Below are 22,667 nucleotides of genomic sequence, written 5' to 3'. Positions count from 1 at the left end.
CACTTCTTGTGGGGAGCTCTGGGACACCAAGGCGGGAAAGGCACTTTGCCAGGGGCTGGCGGGTAGGTTGGCAGGTGCTGGTGCTCTCCTTGGAGACACTAGGGCGCTGTCCCTGCAGTCGGCCCCACTGCCCGTGTCCTCACAGGACTGTGTTGACACAGGTGGAGACCCTCATGATGGGCATGAGGCTAGGCCTCCCTTCCCCCGGGGCCTGAGCTGAGATCTCTTGTTTCTGTCCAGCTGGGTCCTGCAGGTGGCTATGCTGAGGGAGGGAGACCTGGGGTGTCAGGGCGAGGTCGTGTGTCCTCCTTCAGCTGTCAGAGCTTCTAGACAGATCGTGTGACCCTGGAAACAGTGCCTGTGTCCACGGGGCCCCCTTTCCTTGTGGCCTTCCTGCTTTCTCATCCCCATTCTTGGGTCCTTGGGAGGTGACAGCAGCTTCCCCCAAGACCCGTTGACAGCGACCCGGTCACGGGTAGGGGCCGCTGCTCACGGCTGCCGGCACCCCTGGGGGCGGTGGCAGGCAGGGTGTTTTCCAGGTGGAGCCCGGGCTGGAGGGGGCAGGCCGCGGGGGCCTCTCTGGAGCCGCCGGGGGTCACCCTTGTGGCCTGGGGCTCTTCGTGCTCACACAGGTAGCTTTTGAGTGACAAGCTTTGGTGTGACCGCACAGAATGGATGGAATTTGCAAAGGAAACGTCTAGCCGTGCGCGGCGACCGTAAATCCCGCGGCCTCTCGTCGTTAAGTGCCCGGTTATTTGTTGGTTTGCCTGAGCATCTCCCGGGCCTGGCAGGTAGGGTCCTGGCCTCGGGGAAACCCCGGGCTCTGGGCCCTTCTGGGGTCCCTGGCACACTCGCCCCCTCCCAGCTCATCCAGGTTCTGGGGTGTGGAAGGGATGGAAGAGGGGTGCCGGCCCTTCTGCGTCCCCTGCCCGTCTGCGCACGGGGAGCGGCCGAGCGCCCGCGCCCCAGCTCTCACGGGCCGCTTGTTGTCATTCTGCGGGGCTCTGCACTTTCTAAATTAATTCTGGAGCTGTTGTGCTTCCTTCTCGCTGCGTCTTCTGAGCCGCGCGGATCCGTGATGGGCTCTGGCAGCTTCTCTCCTAATTGCCCTTTCCGCATCAGCGGCGGAGCGAGGCGGCGGGGAGCGCGTCTCAGTGGTGCGAGCTGTCCCAGGGCCACCACCCTGCGCTGGGCCTGGACGCGGTAGCCGCGCGACAGCAAAGGGCCTGCCTGGGCTGGGCAGGGCCGTGGCTCCCCCCACCCCGCCTCCGGGGCCCCGTGCGCCACGGGACGCGAACCACCATCCACGCAGGGCTTTGGGGCCCGCGGGAGCCTTTTGGGCCAAGACCTCTGGGAGGGCGGAGGAGGCCGCTTTCAGGTGTCGCCGCCGCCGCTGCGCTGGCAGGCTGCCTGAGGGCTCCCGTGTGCCTGCCAGGCCCCGGACTGTCGTGGGCAGGGGCAGTGCGCCAGATGGGTCGCGGGGCCGGGCCCAGGCCACCAAGTCACCCTTGGCTTTGCCTGCCAGCACCGGGGCTGCTGAGTGGCCCGTGGGCAGCAGTGGGAAATGCCAGAGTGACCAGGTGACCCAATTTTGGTCCCCAGTCCCTTCTGCAGGGCCGTGCCCCCGCCTGGCTCCAGGGAGCAGAGGCCTGGTCCTAGGTCACCTCTGGCCAGGGCACAAGCCTGCTGCCAGGCCTGCCCCCCACGGTGTTTGGAATAGAAGGGACTATGGTTCCTGCCTTGGTGCCATCTGCCTGCACCGTGTGGCCGTTGTCCCTAGAGACTCAGGAGCAGTGGACAAGACGATGCTGGCCTGGGCTGGGCGTTCGCTCAGTGACCAAAGGGCAGTAAGTTAGCAGTGAGCCAGAGGAGGTAGGACTTTAGTCAGAGAGAGGCTCCTGTGGGCGCCCGTGAGGCGCGGTGTGCCGCGTCTGTAAGGGACGGGGCGCTGTGAGCCCTAGAGACTCTGCAGGGCTTTGGGCTCTGCTGAGACCGAGCTCATTAAGTTTTATTTATTTATTTATTTATTTATTTATTTATTTATTTATTTATTTATTTATTTTAAATTTTTATTTATGATAGTCACAGAGAGAGAGAGAGAGGCAGAGACACAGGCAGAGGGAGAAGCAGGCTCCATGCACCGGGAGCCTGACGTGGGATTCGATCCCGGGTCTCCAGGATCGCGCCCTGGGCCAAAGGCAGGCGCCAAACCGCTGTGCCACCCAGGGATCCCTTAAGTTTTATTTCAGGTTTTATATGTCCCTCTGCCCTGCCCCGCCCCGGGAAGGCTGGCCGGGGAGCGGTGGGCAGGGGCACGTGGTTGTGCCCCAGGGCAGGTTCTCTCCAGGCCGACCCTCTCCTCAGGTCCCTCCACCCGGGACCTGCAACCGCAGCTCAGAACTGCAGGGCCGTGGCTGCCACTGGTCAGTGTGGTGTGGCTGCGCACCTGCTGCCCTCCCCTCCTCCCAGGCCAGCTGTTTGCTGCTGAAGCTGAGAGCCTGCCCCTCCCTCGTGGGACTGTGGAGATCGCAGGATAGGAGGATGGGACAGGGAGTGTGAGGCGAGGGGGGAGCAGGCCCCAGCTCCACCCAGGGATGCCCACCCGCACGAGGCAGCAGGCCCACCCGATCCAGCTGGGGCTCTGCACCTGCTGCCTCCCCTCCCCATCCCAGGGGGTGTGGTGCTGGCCAGCAGGGCCTGGGGTGTCTGGGGGATGGGGCTTACCTCACTGTGTGAGGAAACGTGGAAGGACAGGCTTGGGGCATCGGAAAACCCCCACTCTCCAGACCGCGGAAGACTGAGTGAGGGACGCTTGCTGTGTGTCTGTGCATCACGTGGGGGGCAGGGACAGGCCCTGGGCCCTTCCAGCGCCCCGTAGGTCTGGGGCAGTTCAGAAGAGCGCTCATGTCCCGGCTGTCCCGTCACTGCTCCGTGTGCGCCCTCGTGGGCGTCTGGAATGTTGGCAGGGGTGTGGGCCGGACCGCACAGGGGTGGGGCCCCGGGGACTGATCCACACCGGCGTATCCACACCAGCGTGCCAGTGCGGCCCGGTGGGCTGCGGCGCCGGGACTGTCCTGCTGCCGTCTCCCGGTTCTGGGGGCTGGCTGCTCCTGGCTGCCTGGTCCACAGACTGGCCGCAGGTGTGTGCCCACCTGTGTGCGAGTGCAGGAGGCCGTGGGGACCCTTAGGGGGCCTGTTTGGGGGGCAGTGTGTGGTGGGGCTTCCTGTGAGGTGGTCTGAGAGCAGCCCCTGAGGGCCAATGGGCCTTGGCCGCTGCCTGCCCTGCCACCCACCCCGCCCTGGCCGGCCCTGCGCCCGCGGCCCCTCCTCCGCCCTCCCCCCTTCTGGCCCCCTTCCCCTTCCTGCTCCCCCCTCCTTCCCACCCACAGAGGGCTGAGGCCTCTGTCTTTAGGGGGAGCCTCCTCAAGCTGCCCCGGCCCTTACGTTGGCTCTTCACGGCCTCTGCTGGCCGTGTGCTCGGGGGCATCACTGAGACAGGTGCTGCTGATGGCTCGGGGGCTTTCTGCCCTGTGCTGTGGCCTGAGGGCCCCCGGGAGAGGGGGGCCACCTGCCAGGCTGGTAGCACCAGCGCCGGTCCCACTCAGACCAGCTGTGTCCCCAGCTCCGCCCCTGTGGTCCCGTCCTGGCCAGGTCCCCGTCACCCCTGCTGTCCCCACCCTGCTGGGCAGTCCCTCTGTGCACGTGGAAGCATGAGCCAGCTCGTACATGCCTCCCTGAAGCTGTGACGGAGCTAGAGCCCTGTGGGAGGTGTGTGTCCCACCCTGCTATCCCCGCTGCCTCGGCAGGCTGTCTCTGCCCTGTGGCAGCCACGACCGACTCCCAAGGAGCACGCAGCATGAGGGAGGCCGGGGCCCACCCAGGGTCTGGACGCTCCTCCCCGTGGCCCACACACTGCTCCTGCCATAGCCCGACCCTGTGGCCACCAGAAAGGCAGTGTCCCAGCGGGAAACCGGCGGTCGCCAGGAGAGAGTCCTGGGTTTTGTGAGGGGGACACATGGTTTTCTGTGACGACTGCTGCTTTTTATAGAGGGGTTATTTCCAGGCTCCCTGGCAAGCATCCCTCTTCAGCCCTGACTCGGAGGAAGCAGTGGGCAGGGACCCAGGGAAGGCCTGGCTGTGGTGAGCGGGGCGCTGTGCCCTTGCAAGAGGCTGTGGGCTACCTTGGGAGCTGGGACCACAGGCCACAGCAGCTGCCCAGCTCCCGGGGACTCTGGCCAGGCCTCGCCCAGGTGAAGGCAGGCTGCGTGGTGGCCGTCACAAGCTGCAGGTCTCTGGGACAGCCGAAGCCAAGTGCCTGTCATAACCCGTGGGGCCGTACTGCCCACCCCGGGGGAGCTTCCCTTCTGTGTGCTCCCATCCCTGTGAGAACAGGGTGTCAGCAGGGAGGAGGCAGGGCCGTGTGGGCCCTCTATCCTGTGGGCAGTGTGGCTCCACTGCCTCGCTGTCGGCCTCAGGGTCCGCTCCCACGGGGAGGACGGGGTGTGGTCCATGCCCTGCCTGCCCCCTGAGCCAGCATCGGTGTCAAGCCTGCACCTGGGACAGGGAACTGGCCTGTTCCACATGTGTCATGGCTCAGACGGTGGGCTTGTCTGTTTGGGAGTGGTGGGCCCTTCGCTGATGTCCCCAGGCAGCAGCCACCAGGACCGGGTAGGTGGGCCTCTGTTTCGTGGGCCAGGCTCTGTCCCCTTGGCTGGTCCAGCCCAGCTCAAGTGCTGGCCCTGGTGCTCTTGGTGAAAGTCTCCCTGAGGGACTTGGGAGCCCCCAAGTGGCTCCCCAGAGCCTCAGGTCTCCTGGGGTCTCAGCCTGGCTGAGCATTCCTGGCCCTGGGTGGCCAGACCTGGAAATAGAAGGGGGTGCACAGATGACAGAGGACTGGCATCTCTGGCAAGGGATGTGTGAGGGCAGAGAGCACACATTAGCAGGCCCAGCTTGGGGTTAGGTGTTGGCTGACACCTGGTCCCACCTTGGCAGGGCTGTGGCCTTGGGCTGCTGCACTGGGCACGTGGGCCCCAGCCATGGCCTAGGCAGGAGGCCTGGGGGTGATACCTGGGCCTGCTCCAGGGCCTCTGCTGCTGGGCTGGCTCCGAGTCCTGTCCCTGGGCAGGTGTAGGGAACCTGGCTGAGTGAAGCCTGTGGGGAGCGTGCCGGGACCACCTCTGTGTTTACCTGCACAAGGGTCCTCACGGGCAGCCCCCAGCTCTGTGCTTGGTCCCACCCGGGTCACCGGGAGGACAGGCCACCGGCACTGGGCTGGCCAGGTGGGGAGACCTGCAGTGGGCTGGAGGGAGAACTCCAGCATCAGGCTGGCATCAGGCTGGGCTACAGGTACTGCCACTGCCCCTTCTGATGTGTGTCCTGGGGGCCCCTCCTGTCCTGGCCACTTGATCCATGTGGCTAGTACATGGACCTCAGGCCGCAGAGGCAGGGGCTGTGGGGTGAGCTGGCCTGGCTCAGCGTCTGGCTGTGGGTGACTGGCCCTGCATTTCCTGGGCAGAAGCGAATCCAGTGAGCGGGCCAGTGGCTCCGGGGGCTCCGTGGTGCTGGACCTGGAGGCTACACGCAGCCGGAGCAGTGGGCTGGCCTCAGGAGGGTTTGAGGGGTCCCCAGGGCCACTGAGGTCAGGGCTGGGCTCTGAGCATGGGAGGGCGCAGGCCTGTCCTGGCCCTGAGGGCTGAGGGGAGGAGGGGCACAGGGGGCCCTGGTGATGAACTCTGCCTTTGTGAGGTTGGAACCAGGACCCAGCATGCACTGTGGCGGGTTCTTGAGCTCCGATGGGTGCTGCTGCTCCCTGACGCGCGTATGCTTGCCGCCACGTGTGGAGCCCTGAGGTGCTTGTGTTGACGCATCTGCACACTCCCCACATGGGGGCTTGGGGCCTGGGGGCCTGCCGAGCCCGAGAGGGGCCTGCCCTTGGTCCTATGCAGGAGGTGGATTCGAAGTGCTGGAGAGAGTGACGGTGGACAGGTGAAGGGATACCCAGTCCCAGGACGTCCTGTCCTTGCTGTTCTGGCCAAGGTCAGATGGGGCGCTGCGGGGACGGAGGAACGTGGCCCCGAGCTGCCTGGGTCCGTGCCAGGGCGGGTACCGCTCCCCAGCCGTGCTCCTCTGTGGAGGAGGGTCCTAGGGCGGGTGAGCCGTCTCCGTGGCGCAGAGCCACCACCCTCACTTGGGGTGCCCCACCCGATCCTCTCTCCTTGCCTGGAGTCCCCGGGCTGCTGGCCACATTGCCACCTGGAGCTTCCCGGTGTGGGGGAGGGGCGCTTCCTGACCCCCCCCCCGGGGTGTGGGGGCTTCTTGCACCCCATGCCGGTGGGCGGGCTGGGTGGTAAGAGGTGCCCACGTCCCCTCCTCTTGGAGCACCGTGGTTAAAAGGGGAGGGACGACCCACCCCTATAATCTATAGCGACTGTCACGGAGCAAACTACTCCCATTTCGTACAGACGGGTCAGGTGTCGGCACGATCGATGGCTTGCGCACAATAATTATAGGAACTAGCGGCTTGTGTTGCTTGAGTGAGTTTAAGAAGAGTAGGGTCTCAATCTTTCCTCTAATAGGGCCCTGACAGTCCGTGGCGGCGTTGGCGCCGCGTCTTGGGCTGACAGTGTCGTCATTAAACACCAGGTAGTGTGGGACAACAGCGAGTGCGGCCCGCTGGGGGACAGGCGGCTGACAGCAGTGGTTTGTCATCAGCGAGCTGTCCGGGCTCTCAGGCTGCGGTGCCGCCGGCTGCTCGGTGACGTACGGCCTGTCGGGCTGCCTCTGTGATTTGATAATCGGTAACTGTTTGTCAGCGGCCGGGCCTCGGCTCGGAGGCGACAGTGCTGCAGACGCAGGTCAGGCCCCCGCAGGCCGCGGGGTACAGGTGGGACACCGCCAGGGCCGGGCCGCCTGCTGCCCGTCAGAGCCCCTTCCGCAGGTTCGACCCAGAGGTGTGCGTGCTGGGGTCCGCACGGCCTCCTGATGCCACCCCGTGCTGCTCGGGCTGGGGCGCGCTGCCCGAGGGGTCCTGGCAGCGCGTCTCCGTGGGCCGGCCTCTGAGCAGGGGGGAGGCGGAGCCTGCCGAGGAGCCCGTGGGAGTCTGGGCCTCCCCTGGCCTCGGGGTGCAGAGCAGGGGCCATTCTGCGTGCCTGGGAGGGTCTCCAGCTGTTCCGTCCCCTTGCCCGTGGCTGCCGCTGGGACAGGGCCCGGACTGTCCCCTTGCAGCCGGGCTTTTCCAGCATTCCAAGTGCTGGGAACCATCACACACAGGAAAAGTGGAGTGATTTATTAGACTCATAAAAATTCATACTTGTGATTCCAGCCATCCCGCTACTGAGGCTTGTTAGAGCTCCGCGCCTGGCAGCTCCTGCCGGGAGAGCGCGGGGCGGGGCCTCTGCGTGGCTGCTGTCACGCCTCATTTGGAGAAACGGACGGGCCCCCGCGAGCACATGAATAACTGTTGACAAGGCGGGGGCTTTGTTATGTTGCGGCGGTGTTCGCACGTGTGGGGGCCAGGCCCTGTCACCCGTGTGCTCCCTGCACCTGTGGGGCGAGCTGGGGCCACCCAGGGCCAGGTGGACGCCGGGCCTGCCAGGCGAACGGCGCACGTGAGAGAGGGCAGGTGGAGGTCTTCGAGGGGTGGAGACGTGTGCCTGCCGGCGGCTGGTGCCTGGCTGGGGTCCGTAGGAGTCGGGCCCTGTTCTCTCCTTCCTGTGGGACCCTGGGCAAAGGCCCCGTGGCCTGGAGCCGCCCTGACCCAGCCCGCGCCGCTTCCTGCATCTGTGCCCGAGGGGCCGACGTGCCCCATCGCTCTGCCCTGCCGTGCTCTGGGCATCGTGTGTTCCTGTGGCGGGGCAAGGGGACGGAGGCTCCCCCCTCTGACGAGGCTGTGCCGCGGCCAACCCTGCCTAGGGAGCCCCTGCCAACGGCAGGGGGGCCTGGAGGGCGGGGCCTGAGCCTCTGTGGAAAGTACGTCCCCCTGCTTCCGCACAGGCCGCGATGGGGTCCCCGTCGCCTCCCGGCTGTGTGGCCACCTGCAGGCAGCTGGCTTCACGCTTGATGGGTGGGAAGTGGTGCTCATCAGCACTAATCTCCCGCATCCCCTCGCTGCGCCCTGCGGGCTGTGCAGCGACCCTCGCTGACTGCGGTGAAGGCGGCAGGGAGGCAGCGCCAGCTCTGGGAGCAGCGTGCCGCGGGTGCTGGGCGGGCCTGGGGGCGCTCTCTGAGCTGCTGCGGTGGGGAGGCGGGCAGAGGAGGTTCCCTGAGCACCCCCGAGTCCGGGCAAGGGGGGTGCGTTTGTGGGGTGCTGTGGCAGGCACCATGGCTGAGCCGGCTGCCCCTGGCCTGACAGAGGGACGGGGATGATGGAAGAGGTCAGGGGTGCTGACCAGGACAGGTGGAGGAGCCTCCGTGCTTCTTGCCCCATGACAGCAGCGTGCACACGGGCCTGGGGGGCGGGAGGCCCAGGCACCACCCGGTAGGCCCCGGGCAGCACTGAGAGCGCCGCGGACGGCTCTCGCAAGCTGTGCACGCAGGCGTCCTACTCCCTGTGCTCAGTGCCCTGAACTCCTGGCTCAGTCAGGCCGAGATCATCACTAGAGAGAACTAAACCCGACGTAGGCTGCTCTTGGACATTGGGCCCCGGCAAGGTGGGGAGTACACTAAAGAACCGTGTGTAGGCCGGGACCCCTGCGGGGACAGAGAAGGCCTTCAGCGTGCTCCCGGGTGGGTGCCGTCCCCATGTCCCCCGTGCCCTGGGGGTGCTGGTGCATCTCAGCTCTGGGGCAGAGAGATGTGTGCTGGGGCTGGCATGGGTGCTGCTGTCACCTGTCCACTGGCCTCCTGGGGACCCGGACAAGGCTTGGACCCTCAGGGCCGGACGCCTTCCCTGGCTGCTGCCCGCCCAGCTGAGTCCTCCAGGGAGCTTCCCTCGGGAGTTGCTCTGCGTGCTTGGCCTCCTTAGCACACGTCTTCCTCGGGAGCGGGCCACACATCCGGGGCCGGGTGGGCCCAGGCCAGGCCAGGCAGAGAGCCGTGTGTGGGCACGGGCTGTTTGTCTTTGTTCTGGAAGGTGGGCTGCCCAGCGGGCTGAAGAGGCAACAGGCCCGAGGGGCTGGGCCTCGGGTGTGACGCAGCGGAGCTCCTTCCTCTCCTCTGGCCGCCGGAGGCTGCCTGCGCTGTGGTATCCATGACTGTGTGGACGGGACCCGGGCTGGGGTTGTGCGTGTGGCCTCGATGCCATCTGGGAGCAAGGGGAGCCCCGCAGGCGTCCTGGGGTGGAGCGGGCCCCCAGTTGCCCGGGGCCCTTTGCTGGATCTTTGCCCTGCGGTAGGGCCAGGGGCCAGGGAGGGAGGGGGCGGTCCAGCCCAGTGGGGACGGATGGCCAGGGTGTCCCTCGGTGTCTGGCGGAAGCCTGTGGCTCGGCCCGAGCCGGGGGGCGGGTGGTGTAGCTGAGCCCTCGCCTCAGCAGCGGCAGTGGAAGCCGGGCTGTGGGCGTCCTCCCCAGGGCCCAGGGCTGGACCCCGATCCGGCTGCCCAGCTCCAGCAGCGTGCACACAGGGCACGCTGGGAGCCCCAGCCCTCCACTGGACGCACCCCTCCTGGCTAAGCGTGGAGCAGAAGGGCCGGGGACCGGGGTGTGAAAGCCCCCGCTTGTCTGCGGGGCACTGGGTGCCAGGCTGTGAGCGGGAAACGCCGTCCAAGGTGCGGTTGTGGGCAACAGGGTGGGCGCCGTGGCGCAGCCGCGGTCGGGGAGCGGGGCGCAGCGTTGCTGGGGCAGCCTCCAGGCCAGCTGTCCCTTGGCAGCTCTTCCCGAGAGGAGCCGGTCTGAGCCTCCGGGGGGCCGCGGAATGGGAGGGTGCTGCTGGGAACCCCTCCCCGCCGCCTGAGGACCAGAGCCTGTCACCACAGGTTCTTTCTTCCGCCTCCTGCAAGTGGCACGCATCCATGGAGTCTTTCCTGGTGGCCTCTGGGGCCTGCCCGCCCCTCCCAGTGCAGCCCGGCTGTCACCGTGTCCAGGACCATGAGGGTCACCAAGGGGACAGCTCAGATGAGGTTGGTTTTCAGAAACGCCCTGGTGGAGGGGCCATGTCTGGAGAGGGCAGGTGCACCTCACTGCTCTGAGATGGAATAGGGTGTGGGGCCCGCTCCCAGCCCTCCCCCGGGCCAGGCCTCACCCGCTGTGGCTGCGCGGGCTGCCGTGCCTTCCAGGGGGTGCTCTGGCTCCTGGCCCTCGGCCGGGAGGTGCAGGCATCTGGGCTCCTGCTGGCAGCGCCTGCCCACCCCAGTGGAGAGAACGTCCTGCCGACGTGGGCTGTGGCCCTGGCAGTGGGCACGGGCGTCTCGCCAGGCTCAAGGCTCTGCGGACAGCTCGGATGCATGGCAGGGTTTCAGATGTGGGGATAGCACTACCTGTTGAAGGCTTTTCCAGAGTGTGTGCTTGTTCTTCTGCTTGGTGTCTGTGGCCGTGTCCCCAAGAGTGCAGGGGAGCGTTGTTGGGGAGAAGCTGCTGGCACAGCCCCTCCCCCGGGATCCTGCATGTGCTCTGGCACACGGCCTCGTGTCCCTCGGGCCGCCTAGCCGCGGCCAGGGGGAGTGAGAGCCCGATGGCACCTCCTGCTGCACAGACTGGGGGGCTCTGGGCTGGCCTGTGCCTCCCTGGGCCTGCCTGCCCCTCGAGGGGCTGGCGGTCCTGTCAGGGTGGGAAGGTTAGGGCCTGGAGGGCCACGTGACTCATCTCGAGCCGGGTGCCAGCAGTCTGCCTGCGTTCAGTCCTCCCGTTGGCTCTCTGGGGACCCTTCCCCAGCTCAGGTTTTGTGGACTCCTTGCTGCCTGCCCACTGTCTGGACCCACCTGTCCTGCTTGGCCCAGCTTGGCCCCAAGTCCGCCCCTGTCACTGTCCCTGGGGTCCTGCAGAGTCTGGGAGCACGGCGAGGCCCTGGTCGCAGGTGCGAGCCTTTTGCCAACCTGAAGGGAGTGTGGGGCACGCCCAGACCCTGTGCCAGCCAGCTCCTCCCCAGGCTCCCTGTAGCCCCCTAGTCCACCTCCCCAATTCTGCTGGGAGAAGCCAGAGCATTGCCTGCCTAGAGCTGTGCCCTGCTTCTCATTGTCTGGGGCCTGTGGCCACACTGTCCCCTCCCTTTGGGCCCACTCAGGCCCCTTCTGCTCCTTCTGAGCTGGTGATGTCCCTGCCGGGAGGTGCTTCCCGTGGGTCCCGCCGTGGTGTGCCCCTCTTTGCATCACTGATCACCATCCAATATAGTCACAACTGTAAGCAGCCTCTTAGGATCTGAGAGTCTTGCTGTCACTGGAGAACAGGATCCTGTGCAGGGCCCACCCTGAAGGCTGTGGGAGCTCAGGGACAGTGCCCAGGGAAGAGGCCTTGCAGGGGAGGGATCTGTGGGTGTGCCCCTACCCCACCAGCTTACGGGTCCCCAGCACTCACCATGGCCTCCTGCCCTCTCTCTGGGGTGCACCAACAGCGCCCCTGCCCGGTGCTGTCCCACATCTTTGCCAAGGAGGGGAGCGGGCTGGTTCCCATGGCCCGACACCTTGCCTGCAGTGTCCCCTCTCATCTGCCTTATGCCAGGGTCGAGGACACCAGGGCCAGATCCTGGGCCGGGCCGAAGTTGGCACCTCATCAAATACTGCCATGGAAGAAAAGACCTTTCAGACCACGGAAGGGCGAGTTTGGGGGTGTGTTAGTTGCTTGTAATTGGCACCCACAGGCCCCGGTCAGGTAGGGACCCCACGCCCATCCCAGTGAAGGGCTGTGGGCGGCCTGAGGGCAGCAGGTGGGGGCACTATCTGCCGACGGCTTGACCACAGGCCAGCTGTGACCTGAGCCGACTGGGAGTGGGAAGTGGTTTCTGGGGGAGAAGAGCGGAAGTCAGCGTGGCTTCTGAAATGCTGAGCCACGACACGGCATTTTAGAACAGTCTTCAGCCAGTGAGGGGCGTGGGCACTTCGGAGGTGCCCAGGTGTCAGCGTCGCCGTTGGTGGGAAGCACAGCCGGCAGTTTGCACAGGGCGGGGATCTCAGCCAGCGTGCGCTGGGGAGCTGGGCCCGGGAGAGGGCCTCCACGCACGGCCCCCCAACAGCCTGGCTCCCCACCCTCAGCCAGGGGGTCTCTCCCCCATCATGCTGCAGTGGCCCAGGGGGACAGGGGCCTGGGGCCCCTCCTTCAGGAGCATAGCTTGGTTTCCAGGCACATTGGATCGTCTGTGTTCAGGCTCCATTCAGTCCTGCGCCATTGGCACGGGTGTCTTGTGTGGCTGATTCTGGTGAATTCTGTGCTCAGGTGCTGGTCACTCAGCACATCCCCTGGCTGAGAGGAAGGGCTGGAGGCAGCGTGCCCTTGGGCTGTGCCTCTATCCGCAGCACCCCAGCTGCCTCCTCATGCTGCCTAGCCCCTGGAGGCTCAGGGAAGAGGCTTCTGGAACAGGGGGCGGGAAACCCAGCTGTGGACTGAGCCGCCGCCTTCTTTGGGTGCCCTCAGCCTGTTGTTCAGCTGGCCTGTTTCTGGAGGCTCCAGTGTCCCCATCCATGGCCCATTGCTAGGCAAGCCCAGAGGCTGGGGGCAGGGGGCTACGGGGTATGGGGCCTGGGACACGGGGTCCCGGGGGAGCACACATGGACAGCTGGGGCCTGCAGGGAACACTCTCGTGGCCCTGGCTTTGCCAGGCCTGTTTCGGACGCAGCCGCCCCTGCTGGTCCCGTCTTCAGGCAGGTCTTAGCACAAAGCCTTCATCTTCTTCTTATTCATTAAACAATTGTGAAATTAGCAACTCATTTTCTACCTAGTTATTGCCCTTTGAAGTTCCATAAAAATCTGAACTCCATCTCAACTCCTGCGCTGCACTACATCAGAGAGAGCGAGCCGTGACCTCCGTCTGATGCGCTGTGCCATCTGGGTGGCTTGTCTGGGGAGCTGGGAAGCTGGGCCTGGGGTTTGCGGCAGACGAGCCTGGACGGCCCCCAGCCCTCCCTTCTCTGCCATCCGCCCCGTGCCCGGCGGCCCTGGGAGGGGCAGGCCAGGGGCTGGCGTGCTCCGGGCTTCCGCAGCAGGCTCACAGAGGGCCGTGCCCTGTGCTCCACCCCGGACGGGTCCCCGGCTCTCTGGGCCTCGGTGGCCCCCGTCCCTGGCAGCACGCTTGCCTATGCCTGCAGCACCTGTGCCTGGAGCCCAGGAGGGCCCCTGGTGGTGGCGTCTCCCGCCCCCCCGCCCCCCCTGCGCAGGGCCCCCAGGCATGGGAACGTGGGGGGCCAGGCCCTGGGCCTGCTGCGGGCGCGCGGGCTCTGCTGATAGATGGGCTCATATCCCACTCAAATATGATGCCAGCAGTTTTTTTGTAGTTTGTCTTCCATTGCGGTAGTAAAGTTTTTAATTAGGAAAGCTAATGAGATCGATTAGTCATTAGAAGTGACCTCTGCACGGCAGGGCGGAGAGGGCTGTGTGTGTGGGCCTGATAACGCGGCGCCCGGGCCTCGTTGGCAATAAAGGCGCGGAGGGTTTGATTTGAGTGAAATGTGCCACAGGGAATACATCATGCGGAGAAAAAAAATTACAACCCTGGGAGTCTGTAATGAAGGGAATTAAACCCACATCCTATCTAAATAACATGATTATCTACACAAACCCTCCGCCAGCCGGGAGGAACGGCAGGCTGCTGCTGGGCCGGCCTTCCCGGGCGCCGTGCCGTGGCCTCGGGGCCTCGGGGCCTCTCGGCCTGCCCGCGCTGGCCACTCTGCCTTTGCTCCCTGTACCCCAGCGTTGTGATCCCCGTGGCCCATCTCTGTGCCCTGTGCACAGACGCCCCGGGCAGCTCTGTCCGCGGACACTCACGAGCACTTCCGCTGTCTGTGTCCACACCGCCTGACCAGGAGTGGCCTGCAGGGGGCAGGGTGCTGGCTGCTGGGGGGTGGGGTGCGGGCCTAACTGATGCCGCCCTGAGGGCACTGACACCCATTGGCCTCTTAAGAGAAGGTCCGCTCTGTCCCTTTGGTCCCTTTGTCTTCTCCTAGAAACTGTGGTTATCGGACACTGATTAGTGAAAACCTGACTTGAGGACAGGCCTGCAGTGTGCAGGGGCGTGTTACAGATCGTGCTGCCCGTCACCCTGAGCGCAGAGCCCGAGCCTTTGGGCATGGGGGCCGGGGGCTTCCTGGAGGAGGTGGCAGTGTGGTGCGTTCCAAAGAGGGGAGCAGAGTGTGCTTAGGAGGAAGGGGAAGAGGCTGGTGAGGCCCAGTGCCCCCAAGCAGGGATCCGGCTGCAGAGCCAGGGCTGTGTGGCTCTGGTGGGTGGGGGCAGCCCTTGAGCAGGGGCCATGGGCTACAGGCAGGGGTGCTGTTCAGGTGCAGGGGCTGCAGAGCTGGGAGGTCGCGGTGGTCGGAGGCGGTGGGGGTAGCTAGGGTCTGGGACGACCTAAGGAATCTCTTAGTTGGAACGAGGTATTATTGATTTTCTTTGGTCTATCTTTGCTTGTAAGACCTTGAAAATTCAATTCAGCAAACATTTGTCTACCGATGCCCACTGCATGCTGGGCTCTCCCCTGGGTCCCAAGTGTGTGTGGGGTGCCCAGAGTGAACGATCTGCTCACTTTGGTTGCTCAGCAAGACCAGGTGTCCCTGGTGACGCCATGGCGCCCTTTGCTTTTGCTGAGTTTCTTTTTTCTCCCTGACTCCCCAGAGCTGCTGCTTGTGGAGGGAGGGAGAATGAAGGGGAGACAGGGAGAGCCAGAGAGAAGTGGGGGAGGGGGCCTGTCCTGTGCGGGGGTGTCTGGTCCGGTCTCACCTGCACATGTCGTGACCCCGTTGGTGGCCTGTGGCTGTGGGTCCCTGCCGCACGTCGGTGACCAGAGCCGTGTCCTGCCCTAGCACTCTTTGGGCCACGAGGCCCCGTGTTGACCCCCTGACGGGTGTGAGGGGCCTACACATCCCCCTTGGTCTGGCAGCAGGGGTAGGCGCTCTGGTCTGGGGGCACTTGGGAGGACTCTGAACCTCGCCGTGTCCTGGCCTTGCCTTGTGAGTGGACGGGAGCCCTGGCAGAGGGTGGGGGGACACCTGGAGGAGGGGCTCTTTTGGCATCTGCACAAGGAAGCACAGTGCCACTTACCAGCCAGTTAGTTACTGGCTCTGTGGGTGCAGTGGTGCCCATGGGGTAGGCTTGTCCTTGCTTCTGGCCAGGAGGTGTCCCCCACGGTACACTGAGTTCTGGGGGGCTGGGCAAGCCTGGAGAGGAGGTTTGTGGGCCAAGGTGCTGATTCGGGGGCCTGGTGGTGGGCAAGAGGTGTCTTGGGTCTAAGGCTGTGGAAGATGATTTTTAGATGCTGTCCATAGACCTGTAACAGCTCCTCCCTGTGGGCAGGTAACAGGGAGGACCCCAGTCTGGACCAGTTTGTGGGTGCTGGGAGGGTGCATCCTTGGGGTCCTGGGGGGCAGGTAGAGGTCACGGAGCTCTCAGGTCTGTGCTGTCACGGGAGTGGAGTGGCTGGCACTGGGCAGTTAGCGTGGGGTCTGTGGGTCTGGTGCCGCCGTGTGCCTGCCCTGCTCCTGCCCTGCTCCTGCCCTGCTCCTGCCCTGCTCCTGCCCTGCTCCCTCTCCTGGGCCATCCTGCACTCCGGGCGGGCTCATCCGAAGGGTCACGGGCCCACTCTGGTGCTGATGCACCACGTGCCTTGTGCCGGGGGCCTCGCCTGGCTCCCCTCCTGCCACCTGGCTGCCTGGCCGTGCCGCCCGGCGTGATGTCCGGGTCAGCTCCTGGTGCGGGTCTCTGGGACCGGGAGCCGCAGGCAAGCACGTGCTGCCGGGGCCCTAGCCCAGCTCCCGGTTGCCGCGCAGGCAGGTTGGACGGAGGAGCGCCTGCCCGAGAGGGGAGCTTCCTGGGAGGCTGCCGGCCGAGCGTGGGTCAGGGGAGGCTTCGGCGCCCGCGGCCGCGCCGCGTTCGCTTTAATTATCTGGGCAGTTAGAGCTGTATATTACGGGCGCCGGGCAATTAGGTCCATCCCTCGAAGCTCTGGAGAAATTGCCGGCGATCAGGCGGAGGGGAACTGGGGCAAAACAGATCCCTGTTAATTGCATGAAACATTCAGCAAGAAGAAAAGCTGTGGCGTTCATCACCCCGCAAGATGTTATGAAAACTGGTGATTAAATACATAAATCCGCGTGAGCATGTGGCGGGCGGTGCCCGGGGAGGGAGGTGAGCACTCTGCACCCCTGGCCCCCCGGGCCTGCCCGCAGTCCCCTCCTTGCTGCTCGCTGGAAGCTCTGGGCAGTGGGGCCAGCCCTGAGGTGGGCGCTTAGGTCCCGCCTGCTGAGGGGCACCAGCCGGGGATGCTGCCCTCGTCGGCTGTTCCCGGGAGACTGGGCGGCCCGTTTCCCTGCCCGAGTCACTGCGTGTCCCTGATGTCTTGCATCTCAGGGCTCCAGGCCTAGGCCCAGCTCTCCTGCAGCCCTGGGCCACTGGGTGCCCTGGGGCCACGTGTGTGCCGTGGGGCGGGAGTGGGAGCTGCTGACCTCCACTGATCCCCTCTGTGTGGGTTTTCTCTTCAGCATCCAGCCTGCACACCCTGCGGACCCCTCCCACCAGCAAAGTGATCAAGACCCGCTACCGCATCGTTAAGAAGACCCCAGTGTCTCCTCTCAACGCCCCCCAGTTTCCTCTGGCCCTGCCCTCCTGGCGGGCACGGCGGCTCTCCCTGTCCAGGTAGGAGGCCCTCGTCCAGGCATTGCGGCCACGCCGGGAGCTGTGCCTGGGCGTCCTACAGGGAGGGACTTGCGGTCAGAGTCTGGGCCCTGAGCAGCCCTCTGGAGGCCGTGGTCCCGCCTTTGCATTGACATACTGATTATTGGAGGCAGGAGATGAGGCTGAGGCCCTCTCTGTGCTGCCCCCACACAGGTGCTCCACGCTGGCAGCTTGCAGGGTGGGGGCAGTTCCCCCTTCTTTTCTGGGTGCCCCAGGCCCAGAAGTCAGAGGGCTAGCTGGGACAAGGAGCACTGGGGACAGAAGTTGGGGGTCTCACTCATGAGCCTGCTCAGCCCTGGGGCCTCAGGAGAGACCCAGCGTGAGGTGTGGCCCCTTCCTTTGATGAGGTGGGGGAGGGGTGACAGCTCTGGCGGGTAGGTGGGAAGACCCGCGCCCTCTGTCCTGTACCCCCTCCTCCCTGGGGGAGCTCCTGCATCCCGTAGGCTTCCACCTGGCTGCAGTGGGCGCTCTAGGGCATGTAACTTCGGCTGGAGGCTGTGGGGCAAGGGATCGTTGTGCTCCCGGGGGCTGGACCACCTGGAGGCCTGGGCAGATGCTAGCCTACCATGAGCCCCCTGCCTACAGCGGCTGCCAGGCTCGGGGCCATGAAAGCAAGTGCCTCCTTCCCGCCCCTGGCAGGTGTACTGGGCGACCAGCCCTCGCAGGCAGGCGGCAGCGTCCACTGCCCTCCTCCCTTACCACGAGGCTGCACTAAACTTGGCCCTGCTGCCGATTTTTCTGGAGGCAATAGCTGGAAGTATATTTTAAATTAATTTTACTGCACTTTTTGTAATATTTTTGTTTTAAATAGATTTATAAGTATCTTGGGGGCTATTTCTACAAATTTATGAAGATAATTTTCACTCTCTCGATAAGGTTAAATTTACACCTGCTATTTCCATATTAATTCACAGTGCTAAGTGGGTCTAATTTTCTTCCGTTCTCCTATCTAGTGAGCATGGCCTTTCCTAATGCAATTTCCCCCTCACTAAATCACTGTGATCGGGAGTCATGATCGAGCTAAATTAACTTAAATTAATTTACTTAATAAGAGCCCCAGATCATCGTGAATGAGGTTCAGATTTATTGATTCTTGCTCCTGCCTCCCCTCCTGCAGTCCGCATTCCAGCCTGCATCCAGCCCCGGCCCGGCCTGCCTCTCCCTGGGCATGTGGCAGGGGCTGGGGTTAGCTTTTGTCTCTGAGAGCCAAGGAGCCCCTGGGTTTGGGTTCAGCTGGGCCAGTTCTGAGCATGCTGGGCCTGCAGGGGCCACCGAGCAGAAACGGGTGCCAGGCCTTGTGGGGTGAGGGCTCCTGGGGAAGAGGGGTGCTGAGGGCGCCCCCTAAACAGTAGCCACCTTGTAACCAGTCAGAATGTCAAGCCCGTAAGGTGGAGAACAGCCCAGGGGGCGGCAGGACAGGGAATATGCCTTCTCAGTTTCAGAGGTGAGGAGCAGGTGGGAACTGAGAGAGCCACGTGGGCAGGTATGGGTCAGGTAGATGGGTGGGCTGTGAGGGGAGGCAGCCTGATGCTGTGGGTGCTATAGGCAAGGCTGAGAATGGACAGGCCATCCCCGCATGGCCACTGCTCCTCACAAGTTCCTCATCCTAGCGGAGATGGGGCCAGCCAGCTGCCTCACAGGGAGGGCTGTGGTTGCCTGGATGGCCCGGCCCGGGGGCCCAATTGTCGCTCTGCTGGGTGGGAGCAGCTAGGGGGTCCCTGCCCAGGATGGCTCTATGCAGAGCCCAGAGGCCCGCCTCTCCCAGGCCATGCTGGGTGCTAGACGGCTCACGTCCTGTAGTCCCGGCTTGTGCATGGTGGCTGCGGCTCAGGGCAGGTCCCCAGGTGCCCTGGCCTTAGAGCCCTCCCCGGGCATGCCTGTGTGGCTGAGTTCGCCCTCAGGATGGCTGCACGGTAATAGGCCACATGTGGAGGCTTTTCTCACTGGGGTCTCTGTCTGCCCTGACCATTTTGCCGCAGGCATCCAGGACATATCCTGAGCACAGAGCCCTGGATTCTTGGGGAGCCAGGCCTTGGGCTTGCTGGGCCTGCAGTGGTGGGTGCTGAGGGCTGAGTGGCTTGGGTCCTGGGAAATGTGTCTGCCCGTGGGCCGGGCTTCCTTTGCCCAAGGTCACCTGGACCCTCAGGAGTGGCCACCTGCCAGCTGCCTGGCCTCACTGTTGGCTGCATACACCTGGGCCTGGCTTGTCGAGGCAGCAGAAAGGGCCTGTCTCCGGGCCCAACAGCCAGTCTGGTGCCCACCTCCCTGCCACCTTCAGCTCCATCAGAGCTGTTGGCTGCCTGTGTGTGGTCAGCGGGCCCCAGGGAGGCTCTGGCTGACTGGCCTTGGATGTGGCCTTGATCTCTGCGCCGTGCATCTGCAGGCTCTTTAGCTTTTCCCTGGGCAGAAGGAGGGATTGGGCTGGTGGCTGGGCCCAGGCGCCAGGGATCAGGGCCGCAGTGGTGAGAAAGCAGGACTTCCTGCCAGGTAACCAACCTGAGCCCAGGGGCCCTGAGCTCTCCTTGGGCCTCCTGATCTGCACCCACCCCAGAGGGGAACACCCGTAGGGGGAGCAGCAGGCAAACCCCAACAGTCCTAGAAGTTTCAGTCGGCAGTGTTGGGGGCTGGTACACACAGATGGGAAGTAAGGCAGGTGACCCAGTGGCCAGGAGTGCCCCCGCTGGCATGGGGTGGCCCTGGATCCCACCCTCCTGCACACACTCACTGCAGAGAGGAAGCTGTTTGTGCGTGGAGCTGCTGCATCCCTGGGGAGCCTGGGGAGCACTGGTGAGTAGCCCGCGCTGTGGCCTGGGCAGGCAGGAAGGCCAGGGGACAAGGCTCTCAGCCCGGAGGAGCCAGGCGTGCTGAGCAGGGCCCTACAGCTAATGGCCAGTGGCCTTGGCAAGCCCCTGCCCTCCCTGTTCTGAGGGATGACACCCCTCATTGTGGTGGGGGGCTTGCCACACTCGATCCTGCGCCACAAGGGACCTGGCATTAGAATGACTGGAGGCGGCAAGCTCCTCCTGGGAAGGACACTTAACTGTGTGTGTGTGGGGGGGGTTGTCTGTGGTACCAACTACCACCCCCTGGCCAGCAGGCTCCTGGCCTCGGGCCACCTGGATGCAGGGCCAGCGCTTGCTGGCCTCAGAGGCTGTGGGCTGGATCGGTTCGGGACCCCCAGGGGGCTGGGCTGGGCCCCTGGGACCCCGTACCACTGCCGCCCAGCACAGCCCTGGGGGGCCGCAGAGGGTCCCACAAGCGCACCGGAGGGCTGAGGCTCACACTGAGCCAGGATTTAATGTTTTTGTTCTCAGATTTGTGGATTTGCCTGTGCCCTCGGCGGTTTCCAGCAAGTTCATTAATCTGAACTGAAGCTGAAATGTGACTTATATCCCTAAACTGCCTGTCACTTTTTTTCTCTTTCCAAATTCATTTGACGTGAAAGCGCGGAGTACACAGGAGCCGCTGTGCTTAAGCAGATGAGTCTGGAGGCCGCTCTGTCCCGACTACAAATGGTGCTGTCACAGGGGCTGCTGCGCGCAGGGCTGCTGTGCTTTATTTTATTTTATTTTTGTGTCTGTGCGGTAAATCTTAAGTAATCTCCGGGTGGTTTGACGAGGTTTGGGCTGCGATTTTGAAGGCTCTGAAATGCTTCTCCGTGGTGACATCTCATTAAAGAGGAATTCAGCCTGAGGATGGGCCGCATCCCCTTGAGGGTGGCCGTGGGGTCCTCTGTGCTCCCCTCAGCACCCCTGTCTGCCTGCCCCAGCTCTCGGGGTGTCATGGCACAGCTCTGAAGCCTGGCCCACCTAAGCAGTGGACGTGTGTTGTCTCTGTTCTGGAGCTGGACCCGTGAGGTCAGGGTGCTGGCACGGCGGGCTCCTGTCCAGGCTGCACGGAGCCTTCTTGCCGTGTCCTCCCTCGGCGCACACAGTGCTCGGGTGTCTCTCCTCCTTTTGTAAGGGCACCAGTCCCATTGTGGGGGCCTCGTCCTGTTGACCGTCAAACCCTGAACACTTCTCAAAGGCCCACCTCCAGACACCATGCCTCTGCGGTTAAGGTTCCAGGAGGACTTTGGAGGGCACATTTGGTCCATCTGGGGAATGCCTGCTCCTCCCCAGACCTGCCCTGACCAGGCTAGTGGAACTGGGGCTCCCACAGCCTCCTGACCTATGGCAGTGAGAGGAGCTCTGGGTGAGCCTGCCCAGGAAGGGGGTGCTCCCTGCATTTCATGGCCAGCACCCCAGGCCCTGCTCTGTGCCTGGTGAGGGCCCCGCTTGGCGGTGTGCACGTGGGCCCCTCTTGCTCAGCCCAGGTCAGGACCTGTTACAGGGCTAGAGAGCGCCTGGTGCTAGGCGGCAGGGCTTCCCCACCTGTGCCAGGTGCCCACTCTGCCCACAGTGCTCTCCTCCCAGCAGGAGGCAAGCAGATGAGTGAAGCATGTACGTCCATGGGGTGCTCAGTGCTGGGAAGTGCTGAAATCTACCCAGGGTGGATGGGTGCTCAGGGATGCCCAGAGAAGGCCGCTCTAGGGGTGGGGCAGGTGTGGTCTGTGTGGCCATGTTTCCAGGGACTTCCAAGGGGGCCTGGGGAAGGAGCCTGGAATGTCTTGCTCAGAGGGCAGGGGCCACTTAGAGGTGGTATTGAAGTTGGGGCCTGGAGCCCTGCTGCTGGGCTGGCAGGGGTGGGGGGGGGTGCATCAAGGGGCTGCAGCCCTTCCTCCCGGCAAACCCCTTCCCAGGCTGGCTGTAACTGCTGTTTAGGCCCAGGGCAGTGGCCAACCTTGATCTTGACCTGCCTGCATGTTCCTGGGGGTGCCCGCCTGCACCCTGCCTTCCCTCTGATGCGGAGCCCAGGAAGTCATTCACGGTGCCCAGCTACATCGAGGCCCCCAGCTGCCCCGTGATGACTCTGCCGGGCACAGCCTTTACCAACAGCCTGAGAAGCGTGCCAGGCCGGGCATGGCTCCCGCTGCCCATGAGCGTGCTGAGCAGCATGGCCAATGCAGCAGGATTTTGTTTTGTTTTTGTTTTTGTTTTTGTTTTTTAATTTTTATTTATTTATGATAGTCACAGAGAGAGAGAGAGGCAGAGACACAGGCAGAGGGAGAAGCAGGCTCCATGCACCGGGAGCCTGACATGGGATTTGATCCCGGGTCTCCAGGATCGTGCCCTGGGCCAAAGGCAGGCGCCAAACCGCTGCGCCACCCAGGGATCCCTGCAGCAGGATTTTGAATTGGTTCTTTTTTTTTTTTTTTTTTTTAATGAAGTAGATTTTATTTATTTATTTATTTATTTATTTATTTATTTACTTACTTACTTACTTACTTACTTATTCATGTTTATTCATGATAGAGAGAGAGAGAGAGGCAGGAGACACAGGCAGAGGGAGAAGCAGGCTCCATGCAGGGAGCCCGACACGGGACTCGATCCCAGGACTCCAGGATTGCACCCTGGGCCAAAGGCAGGCGCCAAACCGCTGAGCCACCCAGGGATCCCCTTGAATTGGTTCTGACAGACGTGTCCACTTCGAGCTGAGAGAGCTGTCTGGCTGCTTCCACACGGGTGCTGGGGTCTGGGTGTGGGAGACCCACTCCGGCCCCGGCCTGCTCCGTGCGGCAGGCAGTCGGGCCGTCCTGGTTTTCTGTCAGACACAGGGAAGGCCTGGCTTGGATGCATGTGGGGCTCCATCCGCCTGGGTATGCCCGTGGAAGAGAGGGCGCTATCTCCGTAGGGCGAGAGCGGTCGGGAGGAATGCCCAGTGTGCGCTGCGGGGACTGCTCTCTGCCCCCCACGGGGCTTTCCTTGCTGGAGTCGGTGGTGGTATGTGCCTGTGTGGACGACCCTCAGGAATGGCCTGTCCTGTGGGCCCTGGGGAAAGCCTGCTGCCCACTCTTCTGCTCGGTGGGGACCAGAGAGCCCACGGG

The 22,667-nt window shown here is 64.1% G+C and overlaps 1 protein-coding gene across 2 annotated transcripts in view; it reads left to right on the top strand.

Annotated features, from left to right (window-relative positions):
* The window catches only part of ZC3H3 (zinc finger CCCH-type containing 3), an 88,353-nt gene that overhangs the window by 20,789 nt on the left and 44,897 nt on the right, over positions 1-22,667 (top strand). For both annotated transcript variants that reach the window (XM_072745754.1, XM_072745755.1), the window contains exon 4: positions 16,549-16,702. In XM_072745754.1, the coding sequence (XP_072601855.1) occupies positions 16,549-16,702 (154 nt within the window). The remainder of the gene's footprint in view (positions 1-16,548; positions 16,703-22,667) is intronic.

The sequence above is a fragment of the Vulpes vulpes genome, unplaced genomic scaffold, assembly GCF_048418805.1.
Source record: "Vulpes vulpes isolate BD-2025 unplaced genomic scaffold, VulVul3 u000000671, whole genome shotgun sequence".
Lineage (NCBI taxonomy): Eukaryota > Metazoa > Chordata > Mammalia > Carnivora > Canidae > Vulpes > Vulpes vulpes.
The sequence above is the reverse complement of the archived record's forward strand: the minus strand, read 5'-3'. Positions and strand labels throughout refer to the sequence as shown.